This window comes from Danio rerio, chromosome 7, assembly GCF_052040795.2.
Source record: "Danio rerio strain M-AB ecotype USA chromosome 7, GRCz13ab, whole genome shotgun sequence".
Classification (NCBI taxonomy): domain Eukaryota; kingdom Metazoa; phylum Chordata; class Actinopteri; order Cypriniformes; family Danionidae; genus Danio; species Danio rerio.
The window spans coordinates 16,300,725-16,312,956 of NC_141027.1; the positions used below are offsets into that span (position 1 = coordinate 16,300,725).

General features: G+C 36.7%; 2 protein-coding genes and 1 long non-coding RNA gene across 19 annotated transcripts in view; 1 reads left to right on the forward strand and 2 right to left on the reverse strand.

The window, feature by feature from the left end:
- The window catches only part of LOC147843062 (uncharacterized), an 812,539-nt gene that overhangs the window by 656,831 nt on the left and 143,476 nt on the right, over positions 1–12,232 (reverse strand). The window lies entirely within an intron of this gene.
- Positions 1,356–10,564, reverse strand: btr07 (bloodthirsty-related gene family, member 7). 6 transcript variants are annotated; one of them, XR_015495432.1, is made up of 9 exons: positions 9,073–9,208; positions 8,600–8,680; positions 5,702–6,255; positions 5,502–5,597; positions 5,197–5,430; positions 4,975–5,113; positions 4,596–4,818; positions 3,520–3,767; positions 1,356–3,041 (listed from the first exon to the last, which is right to left on the reverse strand). XR_015495432.1 is itself a non-coding variant. In XM_087260731.1 (9 exons), exons 3-9 carry the CDS (start codon positions 8,658–8,660, stop codon positions 2,016–2,018), a joined length of 1,659 nt encoding a protein of 552 aa, XP_087116857.1. In that variant the 5' UTR covers positions 8,661–8,680; positions 9,355–9,440; positions 10,540–10,564; the 3' UTR covers positions 1,356–2,015. The 6 variants fall into 6 exon arrangements, 5 of the variants coding, with proteins under 5 accessions (XP_087116857.1, XP_087116855.1, XP_087116854.1 ...); XM_087260731.1 differs by lacking the exons at positions 3,520–3,767; positions 9,073–9,208 and adding exons at positions 9,355–9,440; positions 10,540–10,564 and having other exon boundaries at positions 1,356–2,563; positions 4,792–4,818; XM_087260729.1 differs by lacking the exons at positions 3,520–3,767; positions 9,073–9,208 and adding exons at positions 9,355–9,440; positions 9,985–10,120 and having other exon boundaries at positions 1,356–2,563; positions 4,792–4,818.
- Positions 9,386–12,232, forward strand: part of mpped2a (metallophosphoesterase domain containing 2a) — a 264,905-nt gene continuing 262,058 nt past the window's right edge. For 5 of the 12 annotated variants that reach the window (XM_087259312.1, XM_087259313.1, XM_087259314.1 and 2 more), the window contains exon 1: positions 9,386–9,763. The gene's annotated coding sequence lies outside the window, so the exon portion shown is untranslated. The remainder of the gene's footprint in view (positions 9,764–12,232) is intronic. The other 7 variants (XM_087259323.1, XM_087259320.1, XM_087259324.1 and 4 more) reach the window with 3 other exon arrangements.

A 12,232-nucleotide genomic window follows, 5' to 3' on the forward strand; every position in this document is an offset into this window, starting at 1 on the left:
TGAGTCACACAATTCCTCCTTGATTTTTATATGCACACATTTATTACAACTGTAATGCCAGTATAAAGAATGAACATTTTTAATACACAAATTCCAGAAAGATATTATAATTAAAATACTCGTTCTAGAAGCCTCTTGTGAATCATAAATGACTCACCACAATGAATTAATTAGAGACTCTAAAACAGAATTTTTCTAGATTTATATTTTTTATATTGAAGATATTGTCTCCATTTTGTACAAAGATAAAAAGGTAAATGCATGCTCAGTATCATTTGAGCATTAATATTTTAAAAAATTAAATAAAAATAATAATTCAGAAGATGTTTAAAATCAAGTTCAGTTACAGGAATCCAATAAATATTTAATGATACATTTATTTGCATGGAGTTTTATCCAAAGCATGATGAAAGTGACTATGGCAGTGTTTTCTTACACTGATAGTTGCAGGCTACATATGGCTATAAAATATCTTGGTATTAAATAATTATTCAATAAGACATTCTTTAATGTGGAAACATACATTTTATTTGATGTAAGATTTCAGATATTGTATAATTATAAAACAGATGGTATAGTATATGTCCTCATTATTCGACAAACAGCAGCTGCATACAGCACTGTATATATTCCTTTCAGATGAATATGTCTTTAAATGCTCCACTTACGTAATTTATACATGGACTGAAAAATATTTAATTGTAGACTGATGTATGTGGTGTAGTTGGAGTATTTAAACCAAGAATATAAAAATAAATATCTTTCCTTGTCTTTAATCTCCTCCTGTACAGGAGCATTGTAACTTCCTGTAACTCATTTAACTTCCTAGACTTACACACAAAACAAATACAGCCCGAACATGTTCTAAACGGTCCATGAACCCATATTTACATACACATTACTGCAAGTAAAATACGGTAACTTACCTAGAAATGAATATCACATCTTTAAAAAGCCTCAGCACATATTGGTATTTTATTATTTGGTTGTTTTTAAAAGCATTAAACACATTAAAGTCTACTGAGAACCATTTTGTCTGAAACACATCAGACTTTGACCTTGTATCAGGTGTATTTAGGCTTTGTTTTAAGGAGATTAAATTAAAGCATATTTAATATCATTATAAATATGAATTCTTACTGTTTTCAGAACAACATGATATTGTAATACACAAACTCAAAGTTCACTGTTTTTTGTTGTTGTTATTGTTATAAAATCAATTATAATCATGGATTGTTGGAGTCCTAACTCTTTGAAGCAAGCTCAGTACAACAGCACAATAGCTAGTAAAGCTTGAATCGTCTCCATATTGTGTACAAAACCTCAAACTAAAGTAATACTCACATTTATTCCACTGTTTTGTATTCTGTAATGTTATTGAATTGTTTTGTAAGCTTACTGTATACCACAAACACACATACACATTATACACAATCTCACCAACTTAGAAGTCTACAGTTTAGACTTAATGGCAGCCTATAGTTACACATTAAATACACAAGCATCCATGTTGCAAATACAACATGCAATACAGGTTATTGCAGGGGTGGGGAAACTCTGTCCTGGAGGGCCTATGTCCTGCAGAGTTTAACTGGGTTATTGAACGAGAAAAAAAGTTTTTATTAATCAATAATTTGCCCCTGTAATAGTAATATCCCCACTGTTGTTCACTTGAGTTGGAATCAAAGCATTGTACAGTTTGCATAATTCACTAAAAATTGTAAGGAAAGACCCAGGATTTTATTATTTCAGTCATGTGTGAATATTTTGCGTACTGGATTATTCCTAATGATTCAGTAAGTCTGCAATAATGTACAGGACACTGTCAAACTGCAAATGTTCCCATTTTATGTTATGTAGAATTTAATAAGTAGATTTAAAAATATAAAAGTAGTAGTCTCCTGTGTCTAATAAGCAAATTAGATGTGAAAATTAATTCAGGAAATATTAATTTCTGATAAATAAGTCTAGCAATGCTTTGTTTTCATTGTGCATTTCATTTAAGGTCTATTTAATCATCCACTGCAGTTAACAGGTGAGATATTTATTGATGCTGAATTTTTACAGATATCATTAGGAAAGGGGCAAAAATATGGGTAAAGTCTATTGATGAAAGACTGACCGGTGAAAGAGTAGATGTGAGATCTGGACTCCACATCATAGAATGAGACCAGACCGTCTTCATAATCCACAAACACACCGACCTTCTGTGGTTTCTCTCTTACAGAAAGACGGACAGCTGGAGCAGCATAAGCCCAATATTCATTCTCATTCCTCAGACCCACAGCCCAGTATCCATCCTGAGGACCCACTGTGATTTTCCCCTTCCTGTTAATCGATTCTCTGGCCACTCCTAAAGTCCACTCCGTCTTTCCCTTCATCTGAACCTCAAAATAAAATCTCCCTGTCAGGAAGCCCTCTTTTCCCAGAACACAGATACACTTATCAAACCTTTCTAGGTTGTTTGGGACCTTTTGTTTAGTGTCCCCAGTGCTCACTTGCTTCCCGTCATCAGAGAGAATCAGTTTTTGATGAGCTGTATCGGGATCCAGAGTCACATCCACTGAAAAGGAGATCATAGAATATGAATCATATCTTCATAATGCAAATATCCTAATACATTTGATAAGTTAACCCTCTATGGCATGGTTTTGCCCTCAGGCAACAAACCAGATTTTTGACCCACGAACAACTCACAAAAAAAACAAAACAAAAAAACTCTGATAATAAGTTTGTGACCAATGAAATTTGAGGTGGGTGTAGGTTTTACCTGTCCATTGGAGGCAAAAGATCCATTTTTGAGACCATAACATGGTTGGGCACACTGCTAGCAGAATGTATGATAGATTTCACTTTTTAGCATGTTTAAATTTAATTATCTTTATGTTAAAATGTGTGATATGCATGGATATGTAAAGAAGCATGTTTGATTGAAAAAAATACACTTTTTATTATTATCTATATACTAAAATGGTAGTTTTTCATTTGTTTCCTTAGGACAACATTGTGCAGTTAGACCACTTTTGTAAAACAATAACAACCTATGGATGTGTAACGACCGGGGAGGGAGTGACAGATACAATAAGGTAAGATCCAATATGCTGGTTTATTCAGCGTCAGGCAAGCAGTGGTCATACAGGTGCAAACGGGTATATGTGGACAGTCCAGAATCGTAATCAAAGTACAGGCAATAGGTCGTAAGGCAGGCGGCCAAACAGGATAGCAAGGATACTAGGCTACGGTCTAACACGGAGAAACAAGACATGGAAACGCGTTGTAATGTCCCACTAGGGAAAACAAGACTCGGCCAACTGGAAGGGTGCATGAGGGACTTGTATGATATGCTATCAGTCTGTGACAAGGTTCAGCTGGTGATTGTAATCAGGCTAGATGAATGAACAGGCGTGCGTGTCTGGAAGAAGTGCATGTATGAAAATGTAGTGCTGGGATATGCGAAAGTGTAGTCCTGGTATAGTGGAAACCAGCGATCTCCGGAGAGCGATCGCTGGTTATCATAACAGGATGGAAATGTCCAGAAATGTAGTTATAAGCATAATATAGATTTTGTGTTTTACTGTCAACTATTACTTACAGGAAATGGATGTTGAAACATTTTATGGAGGTAAAAACAAAATTGAGCAGTGAGGCTCATTCCTTCTGACAGCGAGCTTAAAGAGTCACAATAGCTGTTTCCATTCAAAGATGCTAATTAAACTTGTAAAAAGCCACAGTTCAGCACAGTTTTTCTTTAACCCGGATTAAAAAACCTGATTAAACTACAGTAATTGAGTTCTTCAGGCTTGTTTGAAACCTACAGATAATTGTGTTGAAGCAGGGTTGGATTCAGCCTACTTGATGATCATGGATACACAATAAGGGAGATACAGAGAGCCTGGATGCAAAGGTTTATCTAAAGCAGGCATGTCCAAGTTCGGTCCTGGAGGGCTGGTGTCCAGCCAAGTTTAGTTCCAACCCCAATCAGACACACCTGGGCTAGCTAATCAAGCTCTTACTAGGCTTTCTAGAAACATCCTTGTAGGTGTGTTGAGGCAAGTTGGAGCTAAAATCTGCAGGACACTGGCCCTCCAGGACAGAGTTTGGACACCGCTGATCTAAAGGAAGGTGCCCAAACTCTGTCTTAGAGGGTCGGTGCCCAACCAAATGTAGTTGATAACCTGCCAATACATTTCTAGTATGCTAGTTTGAGCTTGAGTAGCTCGTTCAGGTGTGTTATTGGGGTTAGAGCAATACTCTGCAGGACACCGGCCCGGAAGGACCAAGTTTGGGCACCCTTAACCTAAAGCCAGGTGAGAAAAATGTGGCACCCACCTTTGCTTCACATGTACCAACAAATGCTTTCTGAGTGAGTAATAAAGATTGGTGAATAAGTACATTCAAATGGTAACCCACAGGAACATACAATACATAATTTATGGCTAGTTATTGATGAAATATTACTTATTGATATTATGTTAAATTAATTTCTTTCTAATGTATAAATGGCTTGTTTGTACCTGATTTCACATACAATAATATACAGGAAACCTTAGTGTTTTACTGCCCAAACTGCACGTTGTTGCCCTGAGGCAACAAACCAAAATCTGATGGGGAGACTAGGGGGAGCACAATTTATCGTTGATTTATTATAAGGGACCCCCCAGCACCCAAAAATTAGTAAGAAATATTTATTTCCTCCTGAAACAAAAATTCACGCCATAGAGGGTTAAATGTAAAGTACTACTGTTCATGTATTGTTTACAGTATGAGCAAAGTGAAAATCAGACATTGTACCTGCATACTGCTGCATCCTCCTCAACACTGTAATGGTAAGTCAATCATAAAACACAATAATATGATTTTAGGATTTTTGTGAACAAGCTTGATATATGTGCATCATATGTATATATTATATAATCTCTAACTTTAACAATTACTTGTCAAATTATGTGGGTTCTGTATATGATAGTGACCTACCAGTTTTGCTGACTTTCTCATTCAGAGTTTCCTGCAGTTGAGTCAGAGCTCTCCTCAGAGTCTCCAAGCTCACATCAGTGCTCATACTGGTTTCAGGCCAGTTCTTAATGTTTGGTGGGCTGCATATGGATGGGTAAATCTACAGCAGGAGAGAGAAGAAATCATTCAGCTGGAGGAGTGTGAGTGTTGTCCTGTGATGTGAGCAGACAGAGAGACACTGACCTCCAGGAGCTGGAGGTGATCCTCAGTGTGTGAGAGATGATCCAAATCAGAGTTTCTCATCTTCAGCTCATTGATTTCCTGCTGCAGCTCTTGAATCAGCTCTTCATCCTGTTCCTCTGCTGCTTTCTGCTTCTCCTCCATCATCTCTAGCAGCTCGGCCTGACATCTCTCAATGGAGCGCTGCAGATCACTGAAGAGCTCAACAGTGGACGTTTTCTCTCTTGCTGTGCTTTCCTGAAAAATATTTTAGTTTAAAGAAGAAAAATTTAAACATTATCCATCAAATGTTAAACATTTTAACTTACCTTTCTGAGGTCTGCTGAGTGTTTGATGTCTTGAATCTTCTTGGTTCTTTCATCAATCATCTGCTGCATGTCTCTCTGAGTCTTCATCATCTGAATCTATAGACAGACCGAAATACACCGGTATTTTAATTCTCTGCATGAATTTTTCCATTATCTGCCAAAACATCTTGTTACTGAAGTAAGCTGCTAGTAACTCATACCTTCTTCACTTTGATCTCCTCTTGTATAGGAACAGTGTTGTGAGTCTTGTGGTCTCCATCAGTGCAAAACACACAAACACACATCTGATCATCTCTACAGAACAGCTCCAGAGGTCTCTCGTGTTTCTGGCATATATAGTGTTTTATATTTATCACAGGCTCCATCAGTTTGTGTTTCATGAAGTTCGGGACTCTTCGATGAGGCTCCAGGTGAGTTTCACAGTAAGAAGTCTGACACACCAGACAGGACTTCAAGGCTTTCATCTTTCTCCCATCACAGATGTCACAGAGGACCTCAGATATTCGCAGGCTTAACCTTTGCTTAAAGCGTTGAGCAAACTCTCCAAGTCCAGTGTTGATCTTAAAACTGGGTTTGTCACTGAATCTTTCTCTGCACAATGGACATCTGCAGACCTGACTGTTCTCCCAGCTCTTGTTCAGGCAGCTCTTACAGAAGTGGTGTCCACATGGAGTGCTGACTGGATCAGTGAACACATCCAGACACACTGAACACTGAAGCTCCTCAAACAAATGACCCCTAGAGGATGACAGAGCTGGAGAGAAACAATAAAAACAGAGATTTAGACACACAGAATCAAAAAAATTCACACAAATTCACTTTTTACACATTTTGTCATCTCTATTTTCTCCAAATTCTATAAACAATACTCCCAAATAAGAATGTTAAAGATGTTTGTTTTAATTCTTTGCAAATTTTTGAAAAATATCAAGTACATAAATATTCACAGCCTTTGCCTAGACCAGGGGTGGCCAACCCTGTTCCTGGAGAGCCACCTTCCAGCAGATTTCAGTTGCAACCCATATCAAACACACCTGCCTGTAATTATCATGTGATGTGTTCAGGTCCTAATTAATTGGTTCAGGTTTGTTTGATATGGGTTGCAACTGAAATCTACAGGAAGGTGGCTCTCCAGGAACAGGGTTGGCCATCTCTGGCCTAGACCTTCAAAATTGACCTCAGGTGCTCCTGTCTCCAATGATCATACTTGAGATGTTTCACAATTTGGACTCCACCTGTGGTAAATTCATTTGACTAAATATAACGTGAGAAAGTACACATCTGTCTATGTAAGAGCCCACAGTTAACAGTACATATTCAGTGCATCCATAAAGTATTCATAGCACTTCACTTTTCCCACAATTTTTATGTTACAGTCTGATTCCAAAATTGATTAAAGATTTTTTTTTCCTCAAAATTTTACACACAATACCCCATAATGACAATGTGAAAAAAAGATTTTTTTTTTAAACTGTTGCAAATTTATAAAAAAAAATAACTAAAAAAAAATTTTAAAAAAATCACATGTAGATCAGCATTCACAGCCTTTGCCGTGAAGCTCAGGTACATTGAAATTGAGCTCAGGTACATTCTGTTTCCACGGATCATTCTTGAGATGCTTCAGCAGCTTAATAAGATTTTTTCCTGTGGTAAATTCAGATGTTTGGACATGATTTGATAGGACATAAACCTGTCTATATAAGGTCCCAGGGTTGACAGTGCATGTCAAAGCAAAAACCAAGCATGAAAACAAAGGAATTGTCTGTGGACCTCTGAACACAAGGCTGGGGAAGGTTACAGAAAAATGTAAGCTGCTCTGAAAGTTCCACTAAGCACATTGGCCTCCATCATCCATACTGTGAATAGAAGATGTTTGGAACTGCCAGGACTCTTCCTAGAGCTGGACAGCTATCTAAGCTGAGGGATTGGGGAGAAGGGCCTTAGTCAGGGAGGTGATCAATAACCTGATGGTCACCATGTCTGAGCTCCAGCATTCTTCTTTAGAGAGAGAAGAACCTTACAGAAGGACAACCATCTGTGCAGCAATCCACCAATCAGGCCTATATGATAGAGTGGCCACACGGAAGCCAAATGGGCAAAACATTTAATTACTAGCAAAGATGCATCAATAAAGTATTACGCAAAGGTTGTGAATACTTATGTACATGTGATTTTTCAGCTTTTTTTATTTTTAATAAATTTGCAATGTGATTTTTTTTACATTGACATTATGGGGTATTATGTGTAGAATGTTGAGGAAATAAATGATTTTTTATCCATTTTGGAATAAGACTGTAACAAACAAAATGTGGTAAAAGTGAAGCGCTATGAATAACTTCTAGATGCACTGTTTGAGCTCAAACCAAGCACCAAAATCCAAGGAACAGTGGATAGACCACTGAGACAGTATTGTATCAAGGTACAGATTTGGGAAAGGGTACATAAAGAAAATCTTCAGCTTTTCTCTGTGGAGAGAGGAGAACCTTTCAGAAGAACAACCATCTCTGCAGCCGTCCAACAAACAACTAGAGTAGCTAAATTCTTTGACAGTTTGGCTAGAGTTTGCCAAAAGGTGATTGAAGGACTCTCAGACCACAAAAAAACTCAATTCTCTGGTCTGATAAAATAAAGATTCAAGTCTCTTTTGATATCATCAAAACGGTGGTAGCAGCATCAGTTGTGGGAATGTTTTTCAGAGGCAGGAACTGGGAGACTAGTCAGAAACAAGGAAAAGATTACTGCTGCAATGTACAGAATCATTCTAGAGAAAGCCTGCTCCAGAATGCTCTGGACCTCCGAGCCATTCATTTATCAACTGAACGGTGACCCTAAGCACAAAGCCAAGATAAAAGAGTTGCTACAGAACAGCTTTGTGAATGTCCTTGAGTGGCCTAGCCAGAGCCCAGATTTGAACCTATTTAAACATCATTTGAAAGATCTGAAAATGGCTGAGCACTCTCCATCCAAACATGATAAGGTTTTAGAAACTGTTAAAAAATAGGCGTGCCAAGCTTGTATCATCATAATCAAAAAGACTTGAAGCTGTAATTAAATGCTTAGATTTCTATATTTATTCAGTCATTTTGTTTTTCACTTACATGGAGGCTCATCCATACTGTCTTTGACTTTGAGTTTTTGTGCATGAAGTAATCCTGTCATTGTTCTTCTTTTCTTTCAGCCTTTTGAAAAAAGTTACACAACACATTTCATTACAAATCAAGTTAAGTCAAGCCATTAAATAGCTATTTTAAAGCTATTCTGGTAAAATAGCCTAGAAGCTTGATATAAATTGCAGTAAAGTGAGTGAAAGTAATGCTTTAATGGAATGTAAATCATTAGGATCTAAAACTGACCATTATATACAGCTCTTATGTTAGAAAAAAACAAAGGAAAAAAAAAACCCGCTAGAGTTCTGATGAATTCATTACATTATTAAAATATTCTGGTATTCATTGCATTCAATTTTATCGTCTAATTTACAATGTTTGATTGTGACCAAACTAAAATACAAACTTTAGAGGAACTAGATACTTCTTTAAGCATGTACATACCTGTAGAGAATTTCACAAACCTTTTAAAACGATGGATGTCGATTGTCTTCAAAAGCAAAGGCAAATTAAACTGTCCTTCAGAACCATGTTGTGTGTAAGACTTTGACCTTGAGTCAGGTGTCTTTGTGCGCAGTTTTATGGTGTATTACATAAATCACAAGCTCAAATGCTATTAAGACATATGAATACTGCTTCCTCTATGACAGGATGGCATTAGAATTATAAATACCTATCTTAAATATCAGTATTTGATTGATGTACTAAACATCCCTTAAGAATATGTATTATTTGAAGTCCCATACCTTTGCAGGAAAAGCTCAATGTAGCTAACGTTACAGTAGCTGGTGACGCTTGTATGTTGCCTCCCTCTTGTGGACACTTAACTGCTCTAAAGAGAGGAATAAAATGAAATGTAATAAAATGTCAAATGTTTTTGCTTTCCTCGTGAAAAAAAATAAGTTTATTCTTGTGTGCTATGAGTATAATTAATGTAAGTTAGGCCTGTCGAAATCTCTGCATTTGAACTCTGTGTCGAGAAGCGCGCGAGGCATGATGATGACGTGCCTGACGTGGTTTGTTTTTGTTAGCTTACGCTACATTACAGATAACTCGGAAAATTAAGTTTTAAACTTGGAAATAACAACTAGAACATCCTACAAGCGATCTTCAGCCCAAGATGCATCATTTGATATCGCTTCATGACAGAAATATGTGAGTATGACATTTTTCTTTGTTGATAAATGATAGGCTAATCCTGATTGTTTTTGTTGTCTTTTAACGTTAGCATTTAATAGGCCTAACTAAAATATAATTAGTACAAGTAATTGTGTGAGTTTTGAGAAGCAATGTGCAAACGGGCGCCTGAAAACGCGTAGTGTATCTTTTTCGACAGCAGGTGGCGCTAAAGTATGTGTTTTCACTGTCAAACTGACCCCAGTTTATTGAATTTGTTGAACTAGAGATGCTTTAGCTGTTTCTCGTTTTCTTCTTTACTATTATTTGAATGTTGTTCAATGTACAAGTGCGAAGTTTAAGGGGGTTGACCCCCTAATTAACGCTTGATCCCCCCTGAAGGACATAAAAATAAGATGTAAGGAAGGGGGGTTGACACATTGTGAGGTCTAATTTATTTTTAATGTGCATCAATCTTGGACTTAGTGTTAACATAACCCAGAAAACACATTTTTGAAAATAATAATAAAAACATATTGTGTATCTTGATATTTTATATACAGCATATAAAGCACATCCAGGAGATTGTTATCGTGAAATAAAACCTGACAGGCTTATGTGGTATAAGTCTGAAGGGCTTTGTTCTATGTAAACCCCGTCCTTGATGTTCTTTATCCTGTTTATTACACGGCTACATACGACAAACTGTAACAGTTACTCACAAAACATTGCTCTGATCCATAATAGTTTATTAATTCTTCAATTAAACGCGAAGCTGACAGAAATTAAAATGGCTAAATATAGCAGATGCTTACCTATGTTTAATTCAGTCACATGATTAAACCAAACCTTTTAAAACAAGACAGACAAGCATATATTTTGAATGTGAACATATTGACTGACGGTCAAGATGATTCGAAGTACCTGTATCAGGCTCTGTGATTAGTTTCAGTGGCTTCTTAATAGTAAGAAATAGCTTTCTCTGATCTATATCTTTAATTATTAATAATTAAAAATGTATAATATAAATATACATTGATCCCCTACAACAGTTTATACAATTGTGAATGCACAATTATGGAAGCTCGTTTCCACCACTGAATAAAAAATAATAATAAGAAAAAATAAATAAAATAAAAATGATTAAGTCAGAATTGCAAGTTATGAAGTCAGAATTTCTTTCCCAGTGATGGGTTGCGGCTGGAAGGGCATTCTCTGCATAAAAACTTGCTGGATAAGTTGGCGGTTCATTCCGCTGTGGCGACCCCAGATTAATAAAGGGACTAAGCCAACAAGAAAATGAATGAATGAAAGTCAGAATTGCAAGTTATAAAGTCAGAATAACTCGAAAATGCGACGTTATTACTCAGAATTTTAACTTTATAACTTCTAATTCTGACTTTATAACTCAGAATTTAGACTTTTTTATCGAATCATACTTTTTCTTTTCGGCTTAGTCCCTAGCGGAATGAATGAACACTCATACATTACGGACGATTTAACCTACTCAATTCACCTATACCACATTTCTTTGGACTGTGGGGGAAACCGTAGCACCCGAAGGAACCCGAAGAACATGCAAACTCCACACAGAAATGCCAACTGACCCAGCTAAGGCTCGAACCAGCAACCTTCTTGTTGTGAGGCAACAGCACTACCTACTGCACCACCGCATCGCAAATTCAGACTTAATAACTTGCAATTTTGATAAAATAACTCAGAATTGTGACTTTATAACTCAGAATTCAGACTTATTAACTTGCAATTCCGCCTTCACATCTAAGAATTCTGACTTAATAACTCAGAATTGCGATATTATAACTCAGAATTCAGACTTAACAACCTGCAATTCTGCCTTTATAACTCAGAAAATAGACTTAATAACTTGCAATTCTGATTTTATAAATCAGAATTCTGACCTTATAATTTTTCTAAAAATTGTATTTATTTATTTATTTATTTATTTTTGGCTTCTATACATAATCGCGCCAATCAATGCTAGTAAAAATATCATTCAACAGTCTAAAACTGGCAGTTTCAGAGCACCGATAGACATCTTAAGTATTCACAAAACATGTTTCTTGTAAAATCTGCATGTAGCCAAAAAAAAGAAGAAAAAATAGAGTTTGTATAGTTTGACCTAGAGTAACCTCTAAAATAGCCGCTATACAGTATGCCTCAAAACACTGAAAACGTATACATTTTATTAATGAATTAGATGTAATATAAATACTTTCATAAATCTGATTCATGGCGAAGCGGTGGTAGTGCTGTTGCCTCACTGCAAGATGGTTGCTGGTTCGAGCCCCGGCTGGGTCAGTTGGCGTTTCTGTGTGAAGTTTGCATGTTCTCCCGCGTTTGTGTGGGTTTCCTCCGGGTGCTCCGGTTTCCCCTACAGTCCAAAGACATGCGATACAGGTGAACTGGTTAAACTAAAGTGTGAATGAGAGTGTATGGATGTTTCCCAGAGATGGGTTGCAGCTGGAAGGCCATATGCTTAAAACATAT